At 42.1% G+C, this 27,007-nt stretch overlaps 1 protein-coding gene across 5 annotated transcripts in view; it reads right to left on the bottom strand.

The window, feature by feature from the left end:
- GDA (guanine deaminase) overlaps positions 1-26,550 on the bottom strand; it is a 114,420-nt gene extending 87,870 nt beyond the window's left edge. For 3 of the 5 annotated variants that reach the window (XR_002731858.2, XM_023213417.2, XM_023213416.2), the window contains exon 1: positions 26,219-26,542. Coding sequence is in view for 3 of the 5 variants with exons in the window: in XM_023213417.2 (XP_023069185.1) it covers positions 26,219-26,341 (123 nt within the window). In the remaining 2 variants the exon portion in view is untranslated. Of the gene's footprint in view, positions 1-26,218 lie in introns of all 5 variants that reach the window. The other 2 variants (XM_023213418.1, XM_023213419.1) reach the window with 2 other exon arrangements.
- Between the last annotated feature and the right edge of the window lie 457 nt (positions 26,551-27,007).

Genomic DNA, 27,007 nt, shown 5'->3' with positions numbered 1-27,007 from the left:
ATACTCACTCTGTATTATAAGTTATATACCAAGAAGAAGGAGGCAGCAAGCACTGTTCAATCTACTATTGATGTTTTTGTTTGGTTGGTTTTTTCTTTTGCAAAAGTATTTTAATTCTCTGTATTTTAAATTCTCTATTTTTAATGTAGTATGTGATATTTTAATTACAGAATACTAACAAATACTAAATGAACACTAGTTTTACTAATTTTTGCATTTAAATTTGAAATAAAATTTTTAATTTTATTTTAACAAGTTTTAAAGTTTTGAAAACAGATATTTTATTTTAGCCAGGCACAGTGGCTCACGCCTGTAATCCCAGCACTTTGGGAAGCCAAGGTGGGCGGATCACAAGGTCAGGAGTTTGAGACCAGTCCGGTCAACATAGTGAAACCACATCTCTACTAAAAATACAAAAAACTAGCCATGTGGTGGTGTGCGCCTATAACCCCAGCTACTTGGGAGGCTGAGGCAGGAGAATCATGTGAATCTGGGAGGTGGAGGTTGCAGTGAGCCGAGATCATGGCACTGCATTCCAGACTAGGTGACAGTGCAAGACTCCGTCTCAAAAAAACAAAAACAAAACAAAACAAAAAAACAGAAGTTTATAAAGGTCTCACAGTGATCATCATTTTTCCCATTAAGGTCATTTTGCATTATTTCAGGTTTCACAGTCATTTTTCAGTCCTCCACTATTATGCAAAGTAAGGAAACCCTTGCTGTGTCCGTTTATACTTAGCTCGGGCTACAGAATTAGTAGTGTGTTTTCAGTTTTGGAAGGATAAACTGAATCAGAATGTTTTCACAAGGAGGTGACCAGAATGTGGAAGAAGCTTGGAATTAAAACATGAGAGGAAGCTCTGAATGGAACAGAAAAAAATTCATCTGGAGAAGAGAAAAGTTAAGATTACCACAGTTGCAAATATTGGAAAAGTCATCATGTAAAAGTGTCATTCTAGAGTAGCAGAACTAGCTTTAATAATGGAATATCCACAATAGAGCTTTCAATTTCACGAACAGAAAAAGCTTCTAATGATTAACACTGGATATATATGGAATTCACTAACTCACAGTGTAGTGAACTCCTCGTAGTTGGAAGTGGCAAGCAGAGGCTGAATGACCATCTGTCAGGGATGCTGTACCCGAAATTAATTCCTACACAGGGTGAGAGGGAAGGCCACCTCCACAGCTCAGATTTCAAACACCCATGTGGTGTTCTAAAACATGCCCACAAAATCTTCAACACTCTTCCCTTCAGAAAGTGGAGCCAAGTTCCCTCCTTCACCCTTGAGGTGGGCCAAACATAGTGACTTGCTTGGAATGAAGCACTCACCACACTGTGATTTTTAAGACTCGCTCATAAAAGGGATGGCTTCGCATCTGGCCCTCTCACTGTTGGGTTGCCTAGGGGGAGCTTTCTAGTCATATGGTATGGACACTCAAGTCGCTCTGAGAGAAGCTCTTGTGGCAAGAAACCAAGGATTCCTGTCAACAGCTAACACTAGCTTGCAGTCATGTGAATGAACTTGAACCTCAGAAGTGGATCCTACAACCTCAGTCAAGCTTTCTTGAAGCACTCGCTGACATCTTGACTGAGACCTCTTGCCTCCTGAGCTCAAGCCACTCAGCTAAACTGCTCACAGATTCCCGGATGCACAGAAACTGTGAGGACAATACATTTTTATTGTTGTTTCAAGCCCCTAAGTTTTGGGGTAATTTGTTATACAGCAATAGCTAACAAATACACTCCCTTTTGACTTGAACACTGAGGTTACATTGCAGTCTTAAGAAGCCTTCTCACACAGCTTTTTTGTTGTTTTTTAGTCTTGCCAGTTTCCCTGTAAGAGACTCAAATCACAATTTCCAAAAACTAGTTCCTATTATTACAGGATAAATGATTATCCAATGGTATTCTGTTGTAAAAGTAGAAAGTGGGGAAGGACTCTAAAATTAATTCTTCCCACTCTGACTTATTTTCACCCCACATTCAAATCTATAACAAAAGATTAATGCAGTCTCATAAGTAGAACTTAAAATTCTCCTGAGCATGACAGAAGTCCTTCAAAAGGTGCATCTTTCAATTGCAAAAAGGCAATGAAACAAGGGCTGAACTTAAAGGCCCAGCCCAGACATCTTCTATGAACTCCGGATCCAAGTATTTGAACTTTTCCTTCACATCTCATTTGTGTTTCTCAAAGTCAACAGGTCCAAAACAGAGTCCATGGTCTTATTCCTGAACGTGGTCTCTTTCCTGGGTTCCCTTTTGCAGAGAATGAGACCACATCAATTCAGGGAACAACCCAGAAACCTCTGACACATCTCTGTCATTCCCCGTGAATAGAACTTCAGTGGGGCTGGGTGTGGTGGTTTACCCCTGTGGTCCCAGCACTTTGGGAGGCTGAGGTACGAGGATCACTTGAGCCCAGGAGTTCAAGGCTGCAGTGAGCTATGATCATACCATTGCACTCCAGCCTGGGTGACAGAGTGAGACCCTATCTCAGAAAAATGAAACAAAACAAACACCCAATGGCAATGGCTTGCTATTGTATTTATGATAAAGAAAAACGTTCATAATATGGCCTATAGGGTCCTGGGTGATTTGGCACCTACCTGCCTCCCCAGCCTAATCCCACTGCAGCCGAATCCTGTATCATGTTTCTCCCTCTGCCTTTGCTCTCTCAGCTCCACCTGGTCGCATTTCAGACCCCCTAAGCACTCTGCTCCTCGCCTCCATATGGCCTTGACACATGACCTTCCCTCTGGATGGAACACTTTTCCTTTCTTCTTGTCCAATTAATGCCAATGTATACTTCCAACTTCAGTTTAGCTGTCCCTTCCTTAGGAAGCTTTTCCAATTCCCCATTCTCTCTCTCTCTCTCTATATATATATATATATACGTGTGTGTGTGTGTGTGTGTGTGTATATATGAACTGTTGAGGATATATAAAGAGAGAGAAGATATAAGATATATATAAGATATATGATATACGATATATATATATAAGATATATAAGATATACATATATATCTTCTCTCTCTCTCTCTCTCTATATATATATATATCCTCAACTGTTCCCAATACAGTTCCAAACAGACCCGGCATACCACCAAGTTGTGTACCCTCCTCAACACGTCACCCATGAGGCACTTTTGCTTCTCTCTGTGCTTCTTTCTACCCAGACTGCACTCCCAATTAATGATCCTCATAGCACCAGGCACTTCTCTTTTATCAAAATATGACAGTGGTTCCATATACAAAATCTGGAACCAAGCTACCTGGCTTAAATCCTCTCCAGCTGTGTGAATTTGGGCAAATCACTTAAACTTTCTGTGCCTCTTTTCTCATCCATAAAGTAGGAAGTAGCAGTTATGAACAAGTTCTGAAGATTATATGAGACAGTATATGTAAAATTCTTAGAATGATGCTAGATGCATGGCAGGCATTACATAAGTCTGAGCTGCTGTTTTATTGTAGTTGCAATTTCACATTTCTTCATAATTATTATTTTATTCATATCTGTCTTTCCTATTAGACAGCAAAATCCGCAAGGGTGGACAAGGCTACTTTTACCCACTATCCTACTCTAAGTGCCTGGCACAGTCTTAACACATAAGAAATCCAGATGAATAAGTAAATGAAGTTGATATAGGTCTTGAACTCCCGAGAACCTTCAAGTGTCATGCTAAGGAGTTCAGAATTTATTCTCTAGAATTCTTTAAACAAGGGTCACATAGAACAGTTAATGGAACAATGCTTGTAAGGTAAGTTGGGGGGACAGCTGAGAGACAGGGAGAACCCTTAGCTGACCATTTGAATGTTTATCCGAATAAGGGCATCAGCCAGTGTAGAGAGGAGCAGAGAGAGAGAAGAAAAAGAAATGCCCCATGGGTGCTATTTTGAGGAAGGACTCACACAACCTGGTAGTACACCAGGTCTGGAGGGAACTGTTGAGGATACACACACACACACACACACACACACACACACACACAATGAGAGAATGAGGACAAAAGAACAGAACTATACAAGTTAGGGATTTATGAATGTTGCCTTATATGGCAAAAGAGACTTTACAGACATGGATAAATTAAGGATCTTGCTATGGGAAGATTATCTCAGATTAGCAGGGTGGACCCTAAATACAATCACAAGTGTCCTTACAAGGGGAAGTCAGGGCTAGGCGTGGTGGCTCACGTCTGTAATTCTAGCACTTTGGGAGGCCGACGCGGGTGGATCACTTGAGGTCAGGAGTTTGAGACCAGCCTGGCCAACATGGTGAAACCCCACCTCTCCTAAAAACAAAAAAATTAGCCGGGCATGGTGGCACACGCCTGTAGTCCCAGCTACTCAGGAGGCTGAAGCTGGAGAATCACTTGAATCCGGGTGGCGGAGATTGCAGTGAGCTGAGATTGCACCATTGCACTCCAGGCTGGGCTACAGCGAGACTCCATCTCAAAAAAAAAAAGGTGGGGGGGAAGTCAGAGGAAGATTTGACCAGAAGGCAATGTGATTACTTAAACAAGATGCTGCACTCATGGCTTCGGAGATGGAGGGAAGTTCCTGGAACTGAGTATGCAAGGAATGTGGATCTAGAAACTGGAAAAGCAAAGGAGAACCTAGAGATTCTCCTCTAGAGCTTCCAGGAGACTGCAGCCCTGTTGACACTTTGATTTTGGACCAGTGAAACAGATTTCAAATTTCTGACTTCTAGAAATGTGAGAGAATCTGCATGTGTTGCTTAAGCCATAAAGTTTGTAATAATTTGTTTTGGCAGCCATAGGAAACTAGTACAAGCACTTAACTCACTGTGTTATAATTTGCAGTTAGGATATTTGTCTCCCCGCTAAAGTACAACCTTCTCAAAAGACAATGATGTTCTTGTACCTTGGTATTTCCAGCACCAAACAGAATGCTAGACACACAAAGGCACTCAAATACACGTTTTGCAAGAGGGTTGGAAGGAAGGAAGAAATTAGAAAAAGAAGAAAAGAGAAGAGGGAGTTTCAAAATAGAGTAAGTGGCTAACAAAAGCTTATCCTTAAACATATGAAACTAACTAATATGGATGCAGAGAAGATGGGCAAGGTTGATTTTCACGCCCTCCATCCCATTCCCCAGGAAGCAGCAATCCTAAAACACACTGGCACAGGCCACATCCAGACATGGTGTAGGGGTTAGAGAGGAGATCCTAGCGCAAACCCTAACCCCAGCCTTTACTCTAACTCTTGTCCTAATCCACTAGAGAGGAGCTAAAGATGTCAACCCCCAGTCAGATCCCTGTGAAAAGCCAAAGTGTGCAGGCCCAGGAACCATGAAGACTTGGGTTTGAATCCTAGCTCTGCTTCTTACCATCTGCAAATTCTTGGACAAGTTACTTAACTTTTGTAATACTCAATTTCTCACTTACAAAATAAAACTAATAATTCCTCAGAAGAATAAATGAGATAATGAATGAAAAGTAACAGGCATAGAGTAAGTATTCAAGAAATGTTACTTTTTGTTATTTTAATTTTTCTAGCAAAATCAGACACATAATGTATAATAAAAATGATATACTATAATATATATACTTGATTGTGTGTTTTGTACATGATCCGTAGAAAAATATGTAAGAAACTGGTAATAGTTGCCTCCCGGGAGGGGAAATGGCATGTCTAGGGCACAGGAACAGAAAAGGACTTATTATTCACTAAATTTCCTATCATGTGCATAAATATTTTAGGTGTTTCTTACAATCCCAGTTCTATTCACTGTGTAACATTATCAACTCGTGTAGCATGTATCAGCTGTGTAACATTGGCAACCTGTTTCTTAATCGCATTGCACCTCAATTACTTCACCTGTGAAATGTGAATAAAAATGTTACTTTTCCTCATGAAGTTGTTGTGAGTGTTCAATGAGCTAACACAAGTAAAATGCTTAAAAGAATGCTTGGCACAGGGTAAGCATTCAATAACATCAGCAATTTCACTTTTAGAAATATGGTGGGCAAGATACCCTACAGAGCCCTTCAAGCTGTAAAATAACATTATAATGTACAAGACCTTTTAGGTGGCACTTTGCAGGACCTAAGGAAGAATATGATGAAGGTTAAAGGAGAAAAAAGAGGAAGAAGAAAAGCGATTCTAAGCTCAAATGGGAGCAGTGAACAATAAACTCAAACAAAATGCATGGCGGCCCCAATGGTCACTATCTCTGAACAGGGAAAAAATATATATATATATTTTCTGGAGAATCACATCTTGAATTTCAGCCTCCAAATTTTCCCAGGTTAAGATTAACCAAAACTGAACCCATTAAAAAAAGGTCACCACAGTCAAAAGGAATAAACCATCCCACGTAAAGGCTAGCTGAAGCTACAAAGTCCAGATTTAGAATCTCAAGGAGTCTAGATGATCTGATACAAAGTATACACAAGTATACATGGTATGCTTAAAGAAATAAAGAATGGAATCATGAAATGGAATAAGCAACAAGAGACAATCAAAAATGATCAAGCAAATTTGAAAAAGAACTAAGTGGAACTTTAGGAATTAAAATTATAGTTGTTGCTGTAACAAGGTCAACAGATGGATTATACAATAGATTAGACAAGATCAACAGATAGAATATACAATAGCTGGAGAAAGTATACATGAACTATAAGAGCTGAAAAAATGACCCAGAGCACAGTGGACAGTGGCTCACGCCTGTAATCCCAGCACTTTGGAAGGCTGAAGCAGGAGGACTGCCAGAGCTCAGGTGCTTGAGACCAGCCTGGGCAATGTGGCAAAACCCAGTCACTAAAAAATATACAAAAATTAGCTGAGCATGGTGGTGCATGCCTGTAGTCCCAGGTGCTCAGGAGGCTGAGGTGGGAGGATCACTTGTGCCCCAGGGGATTGAGGCTGCAGTGAGCTATGATGGCGTCACTGCACTCCAGCCAAGGTGACAGAGCGAGAGCCCATCTCAACAACAACAACAATAGTAATTCACTGGCCTCACTAGATGTCATGGGTAGAGAGACAAGGCGCCTTCATCTTTGCGGCCCCTATCACCTATCGTGGCTCGGTACACAGCAAGCACTCCTTAAATGTTTGCTAACTTGTAGCTCTTGCCGATTTGCTCATGGGAAAACAAAAGAAGTACTCTAAAATGCAAAGGTATCAGGAGACAAATATTTGAAATGGCTGGAAAGGAAATAGTAAGCCTCCCCATATTCATTTCAAATGAGGGAGACAGGCCCACTGACAAAGGATACTGACTAGCCCATGACCACACAACTCCTTGAGTGATACAATTCCTTTTTTATAGCTCAGCTATCCCGGCTTGTGCCCAAATATATTTTTCACATTATTTAATTTGTACAATCCACAAAAATCTAGTTATGTGCTAAGAAAGATCTATACTGGTATGAAGACAGCTATGAGCTTTATTTTTCTCTTTGTCTATATATACATTCGCTGCTTCTTGCTGTATCTTTTATATAGAACTAGAAGAGCCATTTTTGCCAAGCAGGCTTCTATCTTTAAAAGTAATATGCACAAGTGCCCCAGAAGCTACTGCACTTGGTTCATTCCAAGAGCTCAGGAATAATTACGTGCTTTTAAAGCACAGCTTCATTAATCAAATCTGTGGGTCTAATTCAACTTTACTCTTGTATTTTTATGGCAACCTGAAAATGATCTTCTTTGTCATATCCCCTAATATTAAAGGGGAAAAAAATCTTTATGCCTCATTGGGTTTGTTTAATTTACAGATTGTCTCTCTTCATTGCATTTGGTCACTGGGACACAGTTGTATGGAATACAGAGAACACTTCCTCCTGGACACTTAGATACAGAGGACCATTATCTGTCCTCAGAGCAGAAGGATGCATTTTTTAAATTAATTTTTTGGTCTATCATATACGGTGCAATTGAAAACATCTTTGCTTCAATTTTTCTTCTGACACATTAATTACAAAACCATTCCCAGTTCCCCTGGAAAATCAAATGTTTTATAATTTCTAATTCTAGTGTGAGCTCATTAGCCTGTTTGTTATCAAATTGACTGCATATAGGAAGTTGGACGATAACAGAAAAGCAAAATGTTGGTCCAGTTTGTTTCTGCCAAACAGAACTTCCAACACTTCGTGCCTGCAATTTGAGAGAGCTCTTTATAGAGTCGCATCAGGGTATTTAGTCCACAGTTTGATTTACAAAGCCTATTTAGAAAATTTATATCAACCTGCAAAGAAATTATAGTGGCCATGGATAAAGCATGCATTCAGAGTAGCCACGTTAAGTTAGATCATGGCTCTATTTCCAAAAGAACAGATTTAAAACATAAAATCCGAGTTCAGTAAGAAATATTTTATGTGACTTGACACTCCCTCCCTCCTTGTTTATCTATGTCCTCTTCACGGTGGCTCAGAAATAGACTTGGCATTACGTTTCACATGATCAGCATATTGTGAGCTTTATTTACTTAATTCAACAAGCCTAACTCCTGAAACTAATAAAAGAAACTCATAACAAGCCCAGCTACTTGCCTTGCAAACTCCTCTCCTGTATAAAGACGCTAGCCATGCATCAATTACTAGTCAACTTTCCCCCACTCCCCAAAACCAGTATCTATTTCACCTGCTTCTAAAACCCTGACATGAAACAATGTGATAGCGTCAGTGAAAACTGCTTCAGAATTAGCAATATGGCAGTCTTAGAAGGGTTTAGAAAGTTTACTAACAAATTGCCAGAATCCCTTAGGAGTTTGCCTTGGCAAGACAAAAGACAAAAGCAAAAACAAACAACAAACTTGTAACAGGCTGGTGACTATATCTTGGGGCTTTCATGTCCTCCCACATATCTGAATAGCAGTATAGCATTTAATTTATTCCATATGAGAGCTGCTAAATGTAAAGCCAGACCATGTGGATTATAAATCATAACTCTACCAGTAACCAGCTATGTGACCTTCAACAAGGCATGCAAACTGTTGGTGACAACAGTTTCCTCATCTGAAAAACAGAGATAAATAATAGTTAATTTATAGGGTTGTTGCAACGATTAGGTGGGTTAATATATGTAAAAGATTTAGAGCAGTGCCTGGCACATAATAAGTGCTATACATTCTTCATTTGTTTGAAGACAGGGTCTCAGCACTTTGGGAGGCCAAGGTGGGCAGATCACTTAAAGCCAGGAGATTGAGACCAGCCTGGCCAATATGGCAAAACCCTGACTCTACTAAAAATACAAAAATTAGCTGGGTGTGGTGGCGCATGCCTGTAATCCCAGCTACTTGGGTGGTTGAGACACAAGAATCATTTGAACCTGGAAGGAAGAGCTTGCAATAAGCTGAAATCACATCACTGCACACCAGCCCCAGCGACAGAGCGAGACTCTATCTCAAAAAAAAAAAAAAAAAAAAAAGACAAGGTCTCAGTGTATTACCCAGGTTGGAGCGCAGTGGTGCATTCACAATTCACTGCAGCTTCCTGGGCTCAAGCCATACTCTACCTCAGCCTCTTGGGTAGCTGGAACCCACAGGCATGCACCACTATGCCCAGCTCCTGTTTTTTTGTTTGTTTTGTACAGAGGGATCTCACTATATTGCCCAGGCTGGTCTCAAACTCCTGGGCTCAAGTGATCTTCCTGTCTTGGCCTCCCAATCTGCTGGGATTACAGACACAAGCTACCTTACCCTGCTCAATCTTTTCCTTTTATTAGAGAGAATCATTTCCTTATTTAGCCATTCCTCAGATATATGTTGAGCACATTCTATCTCCCAGGTAACGTACCCCAGCACTAGGGAATGATGTGAGTAAGACCTAATCCCTGCCCTCAGGGAGCTTATAGCCTATGGCAGCAGCAACACTAGTAAAAATAAACTACTTTGATAGGTGCACATCTTCATTTGGTCAGCAGTTTTCTCAAAACCACTAACACTTTACTAAAATGCTAAGCTTTGATTATTTTTCAACTACTTCTTGAGAGTTTCTGCATATATGACAAGGGCAAGAAATTACACTGAGGTATTGATGCTGATGAGCAGCAAGGCTCGCTGGCTGGTGAAGGGACACTGATTAGCGCACCAATGTGCTGCTCTTGAATACACACCTCCACAAAATTACAAATTATATTCCAGGTTCATTTGTGAAAGTTAGACCTGTGCATTCTGAGGGCCTGTGAGAGGGTGTATGCCAATCACACATTGCAGGCAGAGGCTGGGGGCAGAAACACTAGGACTGAACAGAAAGTTGCTTAAGCTGTGCTTCTTAGACCAGTTTTTGCCATGTTCAGAAATGCAGCATTTCAACTGATAACAATTCAAGGAATTCTATATTTCTTAAATAGATGCCCATGAAATTGCTAAGGGTCCAGGTAAATATAGAAGAAATTGTTACCAAAACATCGAGACAATGATTATGGGTGCTGCAGCTGAGGAGATGGGAGATCAGTCTCAAATCTGTTTCCCTGATGGACTAAAATTAGGGGTTTATATAGCAGGGAAGAAAGGTATGAGAAAACAGGAACTCCAGAGGGGTAAGGAAGCAATCATGATGAATGAGAGGCCTGGCATTTCATTGTCTGGGAGTATCTGGTTAGTTTCAGTTCTTTGATACTTTTGAGAGGCCTGGGGGTCATTTCCTGAACAAGGAACTCAGATAAAACAAATGTAAGTCTCAGGCTTTAAGACCAAAAGTGTCAATTTTTATGTTTATCAAAAAGAAAAAAAGAAAACCCAACAACAACAACAACAACAACAAAACCTGTCTGTGGAACTATTGGGTCAGTTTCAAAATTATCTTTGCCTTTCAAGAATTTACTTTCTGGTAAAGAAAATTAAATTTACACGCCTATGAAAAATCGAGAACAATGCACAATGATATGTTTCTAAGCACCAAATTGGCATTATGGACTGATCTGTGAAAACTCTGAGAAAAATGAAATTGGTGAGGACAGAATAACCAAAGTGTTTCTGGAGGAAGCGATGAGTCTGGTATATATAGGCGAGAAAACAGAGTAAGGGCATTAAGAGTGTGAACAATAAGATGGAGAAGTCAAAAGACATGAACAAATATAAATTGATACATAAGTTTATATTGGCACAATTAAATTTTTAAGTTTTTTTACGGATAAATATTTTACTTATTTATAGGGTACCTGTGATATTTGTTACATGCATAGAATGTGTAATGATCAAGTCAGGGTATCTGATCCCTCATCTTGAGTATTTATTATTTCTATGTGTTGGGAACATTTCAAGTTCTCTCTTCTAGCTACTTTGAAATGTGTAATAAGTTTGTTGATAACTTCTATCTAGCTGCGCTTGTACCCATTGACTAACCTTTCTTCATTCCCCCACCCTCACCCACACATCCTTCCCAGTCTCTGGTATCTATCATTCTACTGTCTACCTCCATGAGGTCAACTTTTTCAACTCTTGCATATGAGTGAGGACACTGGCGTAATTGTAAAATCATTTCCTTTCCAAATCTTGTTCTCTTATTGTCTTCTCACTTACTCTACCTGCTCAGTGATTTGGCACTTTTGAAACATCCAATCCTGTCTACATCACAGGGATTGTTTTCCTTCTAATTTCCACTGAAATAAATCTAGTAAAAATCTTATTTTTCTCCTTCCCACTTGATTGTCAGGACAGTGGAAAAAAAATGATTATACAAACCTCCATTCATACATACAAAGGTTGTATATGAGTCATCTATGTATTGTTTTTCTCAACTAGATTAAATCTTCATTGTACAGTCATTCACCCGGAAGAGGGGAACAGAAGGAAGGGTAAGATTTTCTCTCTTCCCTTGGGGAAGGGGTACATCTTAAAATGCTTCACTAGGAACAAGCTGCATTTTTTCTTTTTTCTTTTTTTTTTTTTTTTTGAGACAGAGTCTCGCTTTGTCACCCAGGCTGGAATCACCCAGATCGTGCAATGGCACGATCTCAGCTCACTGCAACCTCCACCTCCTGGGTTCAAGCAGTTCCCCTCCTTCAGCCTCCCAAGTAGCTGGGATTACAGGCACCCGCCATCATGCCTGGCTAATTTTTGTATTTTTAGTAGAGACGGGGTTTCACCATGTTAGCTAGGTTGGTCTGGAACTCTTGACCTCAGATGATCTGCCCACCTAGGCCTCCCAAAGTGTTGGGATTACAGGCATGAGGCACCGCGCCCAACCCAAACTGCATTTTAAAATTTATTTTTATTTTATTTTTAGCTATTCCCTATACATACCTCACATACCAATCGCATTTTTAAACACAGAAAACATCTGCTTCTATTGTCTTACCTGGTTTCGCTTGTTTTCATTTCAAACAAGCTCACATTTATAGGAAAATAATGCCTTACTTGCTTAATGTTAATAAAACGAAGTGTTTCACTACTGGTATCCTGTACTTCCAAACAAAAATACTGACTACCTACCGAGACTTCCAGTTATGCTGAAATGCTAGATTATATTTCTGAGATAAAATAGTAAAATTATTATTAAGAAGGCTGTAACTAACTCTAAGCTCTGACACATATATTTGTCAATGTTTTGGCATCCTTTGAAATTAAGTATTTGTAAATGGACAACAGCAGCGTGCTTTCTTAACTTTTGAAACATCTTTGGAAAGAAGTTATTCACCATACAATACAAGAAGGCTGGGAGAAATCATACAAATACAGGAATATGAGCAAAAATGAATTGTATTTTTAGTAGAGACGGGGTTTCACCATGTTGGCCAGGTTGGTCTTGAACTCCTGGCCTCAGATGATCCACCCGCCTCGGCCTCCCAAAGTGCTGGAATTACAGGCATGAGGCACCATCCAGTAGATTGAATGTGCACACTTAAGTCACCTGAAATTTAAAGATTCACAGAAACCTAAGCAAAGTATTTGAAGAACAGAAGACAGCCAGAGCATTTTTGTTTTGTTTTGTTTTGAGACAGAGTCTCACTCTATTGCCCTGGCTGGAGTGCAGTGGTGTGATCTCAGCTCACTGCAAGCTCCACCATCTGGGTTCATGCCATTCTCCTGCCTCAGCCTCCCGAGTAGCTGGGACTACAGGTGCCTGCCACCATGCCTGGTTAATTTTTTTTTTTTTTTTTTTTTTTTTTTTTTTTGTATTTTTAGTAGATACAATGTTTCACTGTGTTAGCCAGGATGGTCTTGATCTCCTGACCTCGTGATCAGCCCGCTTCAGCCTCCCAAAGTGCTAGGATTACAGGCGTGAGCCACTGTGCCCGGCCCACCCAGAGCATTTTTTCCTCAGAATGCTACAAGTGCACATGTTTGTATAAAAGTCCTCTGATAATTTAAGCAATGGGGGGAATAAAATGTATGTAACTTATTTGTATTTTATTAATGTTGGAAGCAATTAATTATTTTTCTCATATGATAAAACATTACACATTTTTTTTAATCTCAAAAGAGTTGTCTGTGATTACTTGTCCTTGTCTTCCACTCTGCATGTCCTTGTCTTCCACTCATTCCAAAACCCAATCCAAGCTGATTGCCACCCTCTCTCTGTGCTAAAATAAGCTTCCTAGGGTCAACAGTTACCTCAGGTTTCTAAATCCATTGGATATGTTTCCACTGTTGTTCTTACGTCTCAGTAACATGACAGCTGCCCTACTCCCTCCATCCTGAAATGTCCCCATCTCTTGCAAGCTTCTAAGACAATACCCTCCTGTGTCTTCCTCTGACATTTGGGTTGTCCTCATCCTACTCATTCTCCTTTACTCTAAACTCAACAACAGGAATTAGTCTAGTTCCTGTTGTCTTCTCAACCTTTACTCCATATTTTCTATCGCCCATTCAGATATCTCCTCTGAGCTGCAGACCAGCAAGTCAACATCTGCTTCAAACCTCCATGTAGATCTCAACTCAGCATGACCAAAGCAGACCTCTGGATCCCCCCTCCCTGGCTGGACCTCTTCTTCTCTTCCCTATGTGAAAGTTAATCAAGAAATGTGTCATTCTTGTCATACCCAACTAAAACAGAGAGATCAGGGGTAAAAGCACTCAGGGAACAAAACATTGCTCCAAGAATGTAATTCTGTGCAAGCCTGGCTGCTGAAATTGCCTCCTGCACCTGAAACTGCCTCCTGCACCTGACACAGTTTTATCTAATAGCTGCTGAAACAATCTCCTGTGACTTTAAGAATAGTTGGCCGGGGTGGTGGCTCACACCTGTAATCCCAGCACTTTCAGAGGCACACATGGGCGGATCACAAGGTCAGGAGATTGAGACCATCTTGGCTAACACAGTGAAACCCCATCTCTACTAAAAATACAAGAAATTAGCCAGGCATGGTGGCGGGCACCTGTACTCCCAGCTACTGGGGAGGCTGAGGCAGAAGAATGGCATGAACCCGGAAGGTGGAGCTTGCAGTGAGCCTAGACTGCACCACTGCACTCCAGCCTGAGCGACAGAGAGACTGTCTCAAAAAAAAAAAAAAAAGAATTGTACTTGTTACTGTCACTTACCAATCAAAACTTGTCAGCTCCCTCAAACCTTATTAGTGCCAATGAACTTTCTCAAAGAGCAATATGCAACATTTCTCTTTTTATAAAACTTCTAACTTTCTCTTTGTTCATGGGACATACTGAAGGCCAGTCGGTCTGTGTGCATGCCCCCCAAATTGCAATTCTTTCTTCCCAAATAAAATGTTTTCATTTCAGAGATTTGTCTCTGTATTTTATTTGACTTCAATAACTCAGTGATAGCCACCACATCCATCCAGTTGTACAAGCCTAAAACCCAAGAAAGCTCTTCCCTCTCCCTCCCTATCCATTCATCATCAAATCCCATTGATTTGCCTCGTTCTCCTCTCACAGGTCTGCCTGTTTCTCTCCATCCCTAGCACCATCTTTTGGTGGTCCACTGCAGTCATTTTCTAACTCAGCTCTTCCAGCAGCTAATCTTGCTCTGCTCCATTCTGCTCCTTACTCTGAAATTATTTTTAACATATTTTTAAATGTAAATCTGACCCATCTTCCTCTAACACCCTTCACAGGCTTTCCATTGCTCTTGGACTAATGGGAATGACTATTATTTCTCTCTGCCCTCATCCAGTTCCACCACCTCCTCTTCCTCCATTCTTTGCCACATGGTTCCTGGTTCCTCCTCCCCTCTGGGTCCTCCCTCTCTGTGCCTAGTTAATTCCCATTTAACCTACAGACTCCGCTCCAACATGACTTCTTTGGGGTTACGTTCTTGAAGCATCTCCTCAAAATAAGCCAAGTCCTCTGATTTACATCTCCAGAGCACTCTGCAGGTTTTCCTTTTAGAAATTGTATACTGAGCCATACTAATTTGATTATTGACTCCAAGTGCAAATAAGGCAGGAACCGCATCTCTTTTGCTTACCATTTTATGCCTAAGACCTTGAGATCCTTGCTCTCCATCAGCTATTGTCAGCTCTCATGAGCTCCAAGCATAGTAGCGTCACAGACCATTGAGTCCACGCTCTGCAGGAAGGTGAGGAGGCACAAGTGTCCCCACTCATGTAGGAACCCGGCATGGCTTCTGTGTTTTGCATTTCCAAAAAGGGTTAAAGGGTACATGAGACCACTCCACACAGGCAGAAAGGAAATAATTTATCGGTTAAGTAGCTCAGGAGAAAAATGCTGCCTCACTGTGTGGAAGTCACCAACAATGTTACTTCTTGTGTTGCACCTTCAAGCACATTGGCTACAACCACCTGAGAATGTCGATTAACTATTTTTTGTCTACTCTGTGCAGAGCATATACCCATTCTGTTCATTGTTTCATTTAAAAGCATGTATTGAATGTTGATTTTGCGCAAAAGCACTGTGTCAAGTACTGTGATGGGCAGGCGATGGATAATAAGAGCTATTGCTTATGGAGGGTCTACCATGTTCCAGGACTATCAATTTTAAGTGGCATTTACAAGCAACATTTCAAGTAAATTACCATCTTATGAAAAAGCTAATAATTAATAAACCATAACAAAACCATAATACAAAACCAAAAGAAGCAAGCAGGCCTTTATAATCTTCATTATTGCAGGTCCTTAACATAGTCAGAGTTAAAGGCCTTTGACAACTTCATGAAGTCTCAGAGTTCTAATTAAAATGTACTCTTCTAGGGTTCTTAATTACTCACCAGGACATAAAACTAATTACAGCTCCCAGTAGCCAAATACATTGGCATTAGACTAGAAAAAAAACAGAGTTCTTATTCAAACAACTGGTTATTTGGATGATAACCTGGTTATCCTGTGGTGAAAAAAATCCAAGCACCGGTTATTGAAGAAATATTCATCAGAGTGCCTACCATGTGTTAAGGGCTGTAAACACAAAGGTGATAAAGTCGTGAAGCAGCCTTCAAGGTCAGGTTTGGGGAGACTCATGAGATCAAGTAAGAGTTGTAAAGAGACACTGAGTAGAAAGTGGGACACAGGCCAGGGGCAGTGGCTCACACCTATAATCCCAGTACTTTGGGAGGCCGAGGCAGGCAGATCACCTGAGGTCAGGAGTTTGAGACCGGCCTGGCCAACATGGTGAAATCCTATCTCTACTAAAAATACAAAAAAGAAAGAAAGAAAGAAAGAAATTAGTTTGGTGTGGTGGCACACACCTGTAGTCCCAGTTACTTGAGAGGCAGAGGGTGGAGAATTGCTTGAACTCAGGAAGTGGAGATTGCAGTGAGCCAAGATCGCACCACTGTACTCCACCTGTGGAAGGAAGGCAGGAAGCTATGTCAGCAATGATCTCATTGAGGAGGTAACACCTAAATTGAGTCTTGAAAGGTGTATCCATCCAGCAGATGGAAGGTGAAAAAGGAGCATGGACACAGACACAAAGGAATGTAACAACATGAAGGTTGGGCAAACAGTCAGCAAGGCCAAGCCTGGGTTTATCACAGGGTTAGGCAATGGGAAGCCATACAAAGATTTTTTTTAACCAGCTGGTTTTTTAAACATGTGCATGAAATATTTATAGCAGCACTGCTGACAAATAGCTAAAGGGCAGAAACAACTCAAATGTCCATAAATTGATGAAAGGATAAACAAAATGTGGTATATCTACACAATGGAATACTACTCAGCCATAAAAAGGAATGAATTGTGACACATGCCACAACATGGATGAGATTTGAAAACATTATGCTAAGTCTAAAAAGCCAGACACAAAAGGTCATGTATTATATGTGTCCATCTCTCTGAAACATCCAGAACAGGCAAGTGGATAGAGAAAGCAGATTAGTGATTGTTGCAGAGGAGAAGAGAGGAAATAAGGAGTAACTGCTTAATGGGCCACGAGTTTCCCTTTGGGGTGATGAATACATTCTTTTTTTTTTTTTTTTTTTGAGACAGAGTCTCACTCTGTCGCCCAGGCTGGAGTGCAGTGGCACAATCTCCACTCACTGCAAGCTCCGCCTCCTGGGTTCACACCATTCTCCTGCCTCAGCCTCCCAAGTAGCTGGGACTACAGGCGCCCGCCACCACATCTGGCTAATTTTTTGTATTTTTAGTAGAGACGGGGTTTCACCATGTTGGCCAGGATGGTCTCCATCTCCTGACCTCATGATCTGCCCGCCTCGGCCTCCCAAAGTGCTGGGATTACAGGCATGAGCTACTGTGCCCGGCCCAATTTTTGTTTTAAATTCATTAATCGATGGGCTGCAAATAAACTGATATTGGCACAGTTGGATTTTAAGGTGGGGTTTGCTGAGAAAGGTTTGTTCTATCAAACTAATTTTTTTTTTCTTATTTTCTTTTTTGGAGACGGAGTCTCGCTCTGTCACCCAGGCTGGAGTGCCATGGCACAATCTCGGCTCACTGCAACCTCCACCTCCTGGGTTCAAGCAGTTCTCCCCCGTCAGCCTCCCACGCAGCTGGGATTACAGGCACCCGCCATCATGCCAGGCTAATTTTTGTATTTTTAGTAGAGACAGGGTTTCACCATGTTGGCCAGGCTGGTCTGGAACTCCTGAGCTCGTGATCTGCCTACCTCGTTTTGTATTACACATCACATTCAACACACTTTACTGACTGCCTACTTTGTGCTAAAACAACATGACAATGTTGAGGGGGCCTTAAAGACAAGAGTTTTGGCCCTCTCCATGACAGAAGACAGCAGGGACTCCTGGAGAGCACAGACCTTGGACATCAGACAGGCATGGCTCTGAGTCTTGCCTTTGCCACTTATTTGCTGTGACTGCAGCCAAATAATTCTCTGAGCCTCCATTTCCTCATTGGTAAGTAGAGATGATGATGATGATGATGATGATGATGATGATGATGATGATTTGTAAGGGATTTGGCAGAGTGTCTGAAATACAGTATAACTTAGTGTTACCTTTTCTCCAGTTCACCTCTCTTTTTCCAAAAACTTTAAATCATTTCAGTGAGTGAGAACATTCTGTAAAACTAAGTATAATCCAAGGCAAATTGGAATAATTACTTCAGAGAAAGAAAAATAACAACACACTATCTCACTTGCCTCACAACTCTATCAAGGTGCTATTAATCCACATTTTCTTTCTTTTTTTTTTTCTTTTTTTTTTTTTTTTGAGACAGAGTTTCGCTTTTGTTGCCCAGGCTGGAGTGCAGTGGCACAATGTCGGCTTACTGCTGCAAGCTCCGCCTCCCGGGTTCACGCCTTACTCCTGCCTCAGCCTCCCAAGTAGCTGGGACTACAGGTGCCTGCCACCACACTCAGCTAATTTTTTGTATTTTTAGTAGAGACGGGGTTTCACTGTGTTAGCCAGGATGGTCTTGATCTCCTGACCTCATGATGAGCTCACCTCGGCCTCCCAAAGTGCTGGGATTACAGGCGTGAGCCACCGCGCCCGGTCTTAATCCACATTTTTAAATGAGGATGCTGGGGCTCAGCTATGTCAGAAAATTTGTCCAAATAAGTAGAAGAGTTTTGATTTGAGTTCACATAATCGGACTCTAGAAATCATGTTCTTAACTACCTGTAAAATACTGATTTGAAATTTATGAAAAATTTTATGGAAGAACAGAGGAAGGGGCAATTTATTTCAACTTGGGAATGGTGGTCAAAAAACCTTTGTGAAAAAGAGAAGATCAGAGCTGGGCCTTAAAGGGAGAGCAAGATTTCATTTTGATAGAAGTAAAATGGAAATAGGGATATAAAAAGGAGGACTATTCCAGGCAGAGAAATTGGTGCCAACAACGTGGAGGCATAAAAAAGGACATGATGTGCTGGAAAACAGGGAGAAATTTGCATGGATAGACATCCCTTGGCTCATGGATACAACATGGTGTAAACCAGTCTTGGTAATCCTATTCCCACTTGCCAGACAGAGAAATGATGTAACAGAAAGAATTAGAGAACATGTTGGGGCCAAATAATGTAATGTCTAGAACATCTTCCAGGACATTTGAACCTTAGAGGCAATAGTGGGTCATAGATGGCTATAGAAGAGGGAGATACTTGATACTACCCATGGTCCAATAAAACAATTGTCAGTAATGTGGGGGAAATATTAGAAAGAGAGAAAACAGTTAAGTGTCTCCTGACATATTTTAGCTCAGAGACAGTAAAGGGCTGGATGGGGGCAATGGAAGTGAATATGCACACAGATATCCCAGAGGAAAATTGGCTGGGCTTGACTATTGATATGGGTGCCCAGAAAGGCCAATAAGGAGATGAAGGAGAAGGTAGCTATTACTGTAAAGTGTAAAATATTGTTCATTGAAAAGCAGTGTAGTAATGAGGGTGCATTGGGCTGCAATGAACCGTACCCAACTAACAGAGATTTGGACAATAAAGACATTTCATATCTCACAAAAGAAGTCTGGGCTGGGTACGGTGGCTCACGCCTGTAATCCCAACACTTTGGGAGGCCAAGGCGGGTGGATCTCCTGAGGTCAGGAGTTCAAGACCAGCCTGCCCAACATGGTGAAACCCCACCTCTACTAAAAATACAAAAAATTAGCCAGGCATGGTGGTGGGTGCCTATAATCCCAACCACTCAGGAGGCTGAGGCAGGAGAATCGCTTGAACCCAGAAGGCGGATGTTGCAGTGAACTAAGATCACGCCACTGCACTCCCCAGCCGAGGCAACAAGAGCGAAACTCCATCTAAAAAAAAAGTCTGCTGGTAGACAGTTCCAGGGGTAGTTCAACCGCTCAGTGATGTTAGAGAATGGGCTGCTGTCTCTGAAATCCCCTTAACCTTTTCTTCACAGTCTCACATGGTGGAAGCAGCAGTTCCAAGTATCTTCTCTTCATTTGAAAGTATCCAAAAAAGGCAGGGCTTCTCTTCCTTCATATCCTAGAAGTTTCAGAGCAAACTTCCTGTATGTCAGAATGTTACCACTAGCCACCCTCAGCTACCAGGAAGCTGGAAGAGTAAGTATCTGGTAAACGGAGATAGGATTACCATGACTGGCTTACACCATGACGTATCCACAGGCTGAGTCTATTATGGGCTGATCAAATTCAGGTGTTAATAACGAAAAAGAGGTCATCACTGCTGAGTGGGTAGCCAACAGTGTTTGCCATGAGCATTTTGAACAAGCTATCAGCCTTCTAGAAAATGGGAATTTGCAATATGATCTTGTGATAATTGGGAATGAAAGCACCTTTCTGATGAAAGCCAAGCTCCTAATCAGCAGCCTCAGAAGGGAGGTCTTAGCCCAATTTCCTTTCTCAGGACGAACAGCATATTTTGAGTTGCTGAGCTTGGCAGGAAGGTGGAGGAAAGGATGATACACAATAACTAGGATTTGTGATTCAGCCTGAGAGAACTTCTGGTAAAGCAGTCTCAGGTGAGAAAGAACTCTTTCTCCTCCCAGCAGTCTTCAGAACTAAAGATCATTGACTCACTCTTTTCACCAGGGCTATATAATCCTCTTTTGCATATTCCAGTCCTAACAGGTCCAATTCAACTACCACTTCCTTCAGGAAGCTTTTCCTATCACTGGTCAACTTGTACCCCACCGTACTATTTACAAACATTTACAGACATTTTGCAACCACTCTTGATGCACTTGCCTTCCAACCTTACATATGGAAGCTATCGTCAAATCCAGTCAACTTGATCTTAATAGCTACTGATTCTGTCCACTTCTCTCCATCTTCATTGCTGACAATAACTGCTGAAGTCTAATGGGCATGTACTACATGCCAGGCATTATTCTATATATTTTACACTTATTAATCCATTTTATCCTTTCAACAACCCTAATTAGGTAGACCATCATAATTACTTTATGCATAAAGAAATTTGGAGATACAAATGATAAGGAACTTGATCAAATTCACATAGGTAGTAAGTGATAGTGGTACTGTTAGGAGTTCATATCTCAATTGATAACTACACTGCCTCTCTCATTTAAACCACATTCCATTTTACCTAAATACTGCAACAGACTCCTATCTGACCTCTTTGTCTACACTCAACTTCTTTTCAACGCATTTACCCTGAAGTTAGAATGACCTTTATAAACCACAAACTATAATCATGACACAATTCCACCATCCCCGATGCCCTCCATAACGTAGCCCTGCCTACCTGTCCTGCCCTACCCTGTGTTAGCCTTCTCCTCAACCTTTGGACTCTAACTACCTTGACTGTTTCATTCCTTCTTACCCCAGGGCCTTTGCACAGGCAGTTCTCCCAACCTAGAAGGCTCTTCTTTACTTTAAATCCTGTCCACCTTACCTACTGATATGGTTTGGATGTGCCTCCATCCAAATCTCATCTTGAATTATAATTCCCACATGTTGTGGGATGAACCCAGCGGGAGATAACTTGAATCATGGGGGCAGTTTCCCCCATACTGTTCTCGTGGTAGTGAATAAGTCTCACAAGATCTGATGGGTTTATCAGGAGTTTTCGCTTTTTCATCTCCCTCATTTTCTCTTGCCACCATGTAAGAAAGTGCCTTTCACCTCCCACCATGATTCTGAGGCTCCCCAGTCATGTGGAACTGTAAGTCCAATTAAACCTCTTTTTCTTCCCAGTCTCGGGTATGTTTTTGTCAGCAGCATGAAAATTGACTAATATACCTACTTAACTTCTCATTGTTCACATCACAATTTCAATGTCACTTTTCACTAGGGAAAGCTTCCCCTAACAAGTTCAAGTTCTGATAGGTCGTGGAAGATTCTGTTAATTTATTACTAGATCATCAACCTCAAAAGGGCAGGGCAGTATTTGCATACTTTGCTCATCAATTTATCTCCAGCAATAAGCCCAGTGTTTGGCTCAGGAATGAGTCAACTTTTACTACAGCTACAAATCTTAGCTCCCTTGCCAAAGTGCAGATTTGTTGAGGTCTGGGACTGTGTCCTAGAGAAGCAATCAGCTATAATAAAGAGAACATGGCCTTTGGCCCATACTAATTCAAAATCCAGCTACACCACCACCACATCTGAATGCATGACCTCATCTGTTAGTGGGAGTAATGGCATTGTCAAGTCTAAAAGAGATACTAAAGATAGCATGCTAGTGAATCTAGCACTAAATGCTTCTTGATCTTTCTTCCCGGGTGCATCTTTGGGTCCCAGAGGGTCAATGACACAAGCAGTGAGAAGAAAAAGCTAAGGTTCTGCGACTACCCCATACAGTTCATCACAGGCCATGGCTTCCTTCTCTACCACTTGGCATGTCACCCTGTGAAAACGTGCAAAAATGTCACAGTGAGCAAGAAGTTAAGGATTTGCTAGGAGGCAAAGGGAACAGAATGAACATGGTACATGTTAAGTGGAATAGAATGAACATGGTACATGTTAAATATCCACTAAGTGCCAGGCATTTTCATACATTATCTCATTTAATACATAGCAAAAGGAAATCTGACTCTACAAATGAGGAGACGGAGGCTCAGTCAGGTTAGATCTCACCTACGGTCTCAGCACAGGTAAGTGGTAGAGACTCTGACCTGAACCCAAGTCTCTATTTCTCCACTGGACTTGCTCCTGCCACCCCAGGGCACAACCCCAAAATTAATCTCTTCCTCACTTGTTTCTGGGTAAGTGTGCATTAAAAGGCCCAAGGCATCTTTATGCATCTTTACCGTCAACCCAACCCTGATATGTGTGGGAAGAATCAGGCAACTTAGTAATATTTGAGCATGCAATATCTCAAGATTAAATATTTGCAAATGAATTAAACATGTTAGAGTCTATATTCTTAAAAGCTACATGCTACTTGAGCAGGAAGTCTAACTCTGTATTTTGCTTTATATCAAAAAGTTGGCTAGATAATTTCTTTTAATTAACCTGCTTTTGAATGAGCTTTAATTTAATGTATTAAGAGCAGTTAGTCATTAGCATTCTCTGGGCCTAAATGAAGTTACACAAAATAAGGAATAAAGTCTAAAAGGGAGACCAGAAGGACAGAATAAGCTGTGTGCCCTCTTGCTGAGATGCTACCCCAGATCTGAGCTTGCAATGGAGAAATAAGCTCCTGATACTTCACACAACTTGTTCCATCACAGGAACTATGTGCTACAGTTATTCAAAATGTAATCCACCCACTACCTGCATCTGAATCTCCTGGGATGCTTGTTGGAATGCCACTTTCTGAGGCTTACTCCAGGTCTATAGATTCAGTCTCTGAGGATGATGCCCAGAAATCAGCTACTATCAAGCACCCCTAGATATTTCTGATTCATTGCAAGGTTTGAGCTCCTAAGAATTTAGGAGTAAAAATTTACAGATCATTGGCCAGTGCAGTGGCTCACGCCTGCAATCCCAGCACTTTGGGAGGCCGAGGCGGGTGGATCACGAGGGCAGGAGATCGAGACCATCCTAATATGGTGAAACCCTGTCTCTACTAAAAATACAAAAAATTAGCCAGGCATGATGGCAGGCGCCTGTAGCCCCAGCTACTGGGAGGCTGAGGCAGGAGAATGGCATGAACCCAGGAGATGGAGCTTGCAGTGAGCCCAGATTGCACCATTGCACTCCAGCATGGGCAACAGAGCGAGACTCTGTCTCAAAAAAAAAAAAAAAAAATTATAGATCATAATAATTCAACATATTTCTTTATTCCAAAGGGATATTTTCTTTTTTGAACCTTGAAATGTTTAAATAAATATTTATCCCAGCAACTCTAAAAACAAGACATTCTCCATTTCGAAATGGGGGATGTCAAGTTTTGAAACATGTATGGCAGGCCGTCTCTTTAAACACAGCCAGGCATCAACTGCCTTGCACCTAGGAGGAGAGGAGAGCAACAGTTAGCAATCCACTGGTTCAGGAGCTCTATATCATACGTTCCAGCTAGTGACTAACTCACCTTTGTATTCAATTCCTAAGTAACTTTGTCGCGTGGGGAAGGGCATGTTTTCTAAATTTATAATTTCAGTATGATCTTTAGTTAGGAATAGACTCCCTGACTCAACTCAACTACTAATTGCATGTTCAGGAAACTCTTTTTTTTTTTTTTTTTTTTTTTTTGAGACGGAGTCTTGCTCTGTCACCCAGGCTGGAGTGCAGTGGAACCATCTCAGCTCACTGCAAGCTCCGCCTCCTGGGGTCACGCCGTTCTCCTGCCTCAGCCTCCCGAGTAGCTGGGACTACAGGCGCCCGCCACTACGCCCGGCTAATTTTTTACATTTTTCAGAGATGGGGTTTCACCGTGTTAGCCAGGATGGTCTCGATCTCCTGACCTCGTGATCCACCCTCCTCGGCCTCCCAAAGTGCTGGGATTACAGGCATGAACTACCGCGCCCGGCCAGGAAACTCTTTTATTCTTCTTCTGTACAAGCAACACAAAAGGTATTTTTTAGACAAATTACTTCCTTTTCTTATTCCTCTCCACTGGTAAAGCCAGTCGCCTGCTACCCTACCAATTAAAATTCTGGATATGGGAAATTAATTTTTAAAAAAGAAACCTAACAGTTGAATAGCTTCTTGTGATTAAACTAACACCTCTAATCTTACACCAGTTTAGCAATATCCGTTCCTTTGTTGAATAGCTTCTTGTGATTAAACTAACACCTCTAATCTTACACCAGTTTAGCAATATCCGTTCCTGTGCTTCCTGGGTCTTGCCCCAAACCTGAGTTCCCTGAAACTTGAGGACCAAGTCCCCAAGCATAGGTTCATCAGTCTCAGGGTTTACCAGAATCTCCCCATTTGGGAGAGCTCTGAGTTTTATCACCTTGGAAACACAACAGCAGGCTCCCTGACCATGCATAGAAAAAGTATTTTTTAAAGCACCATGAGAAAACAGTGTTTAGTTACCCCCAAATGTAAGAGTCACGATTCAAAACTGTCACCGACTCAGTGGCATCTTAGTCAAGAATAGTATCTTCAACTTGACAAATCACAAGTATGTGTACTTTTGCTAACCAAACTGGTAGTTGGAAAACAGCTCAAAAAATCCCATCTCCATATTTATTTTATCATTTTTTTCTTCTAAAAATGGAATGGCTTCACTTATCAAACTTGCCAGGCCATGGCTGATATAGTCATTATATGTGTGTATGGAACAGTAAATATTAGACATCAAGTTACCCGTGTCATTTGTAGAAATCCTGATTTTGGAAAAGGAAGTGTAAAAGATACATTCAAAGAAGACATTTTGAACGTTAAAATGGAACTGCTTGCTTTGATGCAAATGGCTATGGAGTGTGTGTGTGTGTGTGTGTGTATAAGAGAGAGAGAAAGAGAGAAAGGAAAAGAGATGGATGAATTATTTATTTCGGACTATCCCGTCTAGTATTACAAGTTGTGGAGCCTGCATCGTTAGTATATTATCTCTGTTGAATGATAGGGTGAATGAAATCAGTTCTATTTGTTCTATGTTCTTCTATGTTCTGGACACGCTAAACAACATCGATCAAATGACCCCTCCTCTTATTTCTTTCACAATAAATTCAACCACATTTATGGAGAGCCTCCTGTGCCAGGCACAGTGCTAGGTGTTGAAAACAAAGATGACTGAAGCAAGATTGAAGATTATTGCCGGTATTTTAGGATTGGAACGGGGGGGGGCGGGGGGGCGGGGGAGCGGGGTGTGACATCCTTGCTCCCGGCTCTACCGCAGCCCGGACTGCTGTCGAGCCAGTTGTGGCGTTAGCACGCCACTGCTCCTGGCTTCTGGGAACTCCCCAGCCAGCCCACGAGCCTAGCGCCAGGGTTCTCTCTGCGTTGCCCAAGAGCCAAAGACTCAAGTTCAACTCCGGAGCCGCGGCGCTCCCTGCGCATCGAGCGAACCCCGGGCTACGCGGAGCACCGCGCCAGGTTCCTTGCACCTGTCCTCCCGCCCGTCGGAGTGCGCTCGAACCCGCGCCTGCTTACTTTGCCGCTGTCGCTCACGCCGAGGAGGTGATCCCGCAGCACCTCCATGGGGCAGGTCCAGGTGGAGTGGACGAACGTCCCTCGGAAGATGTGAGCCAGGGGCGGCATCTGGGCGGCACACATGTCAGCGGCGGAGTGCAGCGCGGGTCTGCGGGGCGAGGAGGGCGCACGCGGCGGAGGCGCAGCGGGGCTCTCTGCAGCTGCGGGCGGCTGCCTGGCGAACACCGGCTCCGGCCTTGTCCTGCCCCCGCTTCCCCGGGCGGTTGCCGGTACCCTGCAGGCCGCGCCCAGGGGCTGGCTCCCTACCTCCTCAATGCCAATAGGATTTTTCTCCCGCGAGTTGGCTCCGCGCTCCCGTGGGGTGTGGTCTTTCTCCCCACCCTTGCGTTAGTTTTGGATGTGTTAACTCTTTGAGTTATCAAGATCAACCACAGCTGAGGCTCACAAGATCCGCTTCCTCCACTTTCTATGAGTTGTGTCAGCCTGGCTGCTCTGACCCTTCAACTCTTAGGATCACTTACTTCTTCAACCTGTAGCACTCAGGTCCTGAACTTGCATTAGTTCAGGGACAGGTGAAAGGTCAGCTGGGGCTGCCTACCTTATGACCAGTTTCATTTTCGGTTTCTGTGGACTGCAGAATTCGTATTGGTCCTCACCTGGAAGGTTCTGGAAGCATGTCTTACAAAACCTCTCCCGGGAACTGGGTGTCATTGTGGACCCCAAGGTTCCTCTCTTCACCTTGAGGCTAATGTTTTTGGTTCTTGTGTTTGTCCGCAAACAATTCCAACA

This window comes from Piliocolobus tephrosceles, chromosome 14, assembly GCF_002776525.5.
Source record: "Piliocolobus tephrosceles isolate RC106 chromosome 14, ASM277652v3, whole genome shotgun sequence".
NCBI classification, from domain to species: domain Eukaryota; kingdom Metazoa; phylum Chordata; class Mammalia; order Primates; family Cercopithecidae; genus Piliocolobus; species Piliocolobus tephrosceles.
Note: the sequence above shows the minus strand (reverse complement) of the source record. Positions and strands in the feature narration are given on the sequence as shown.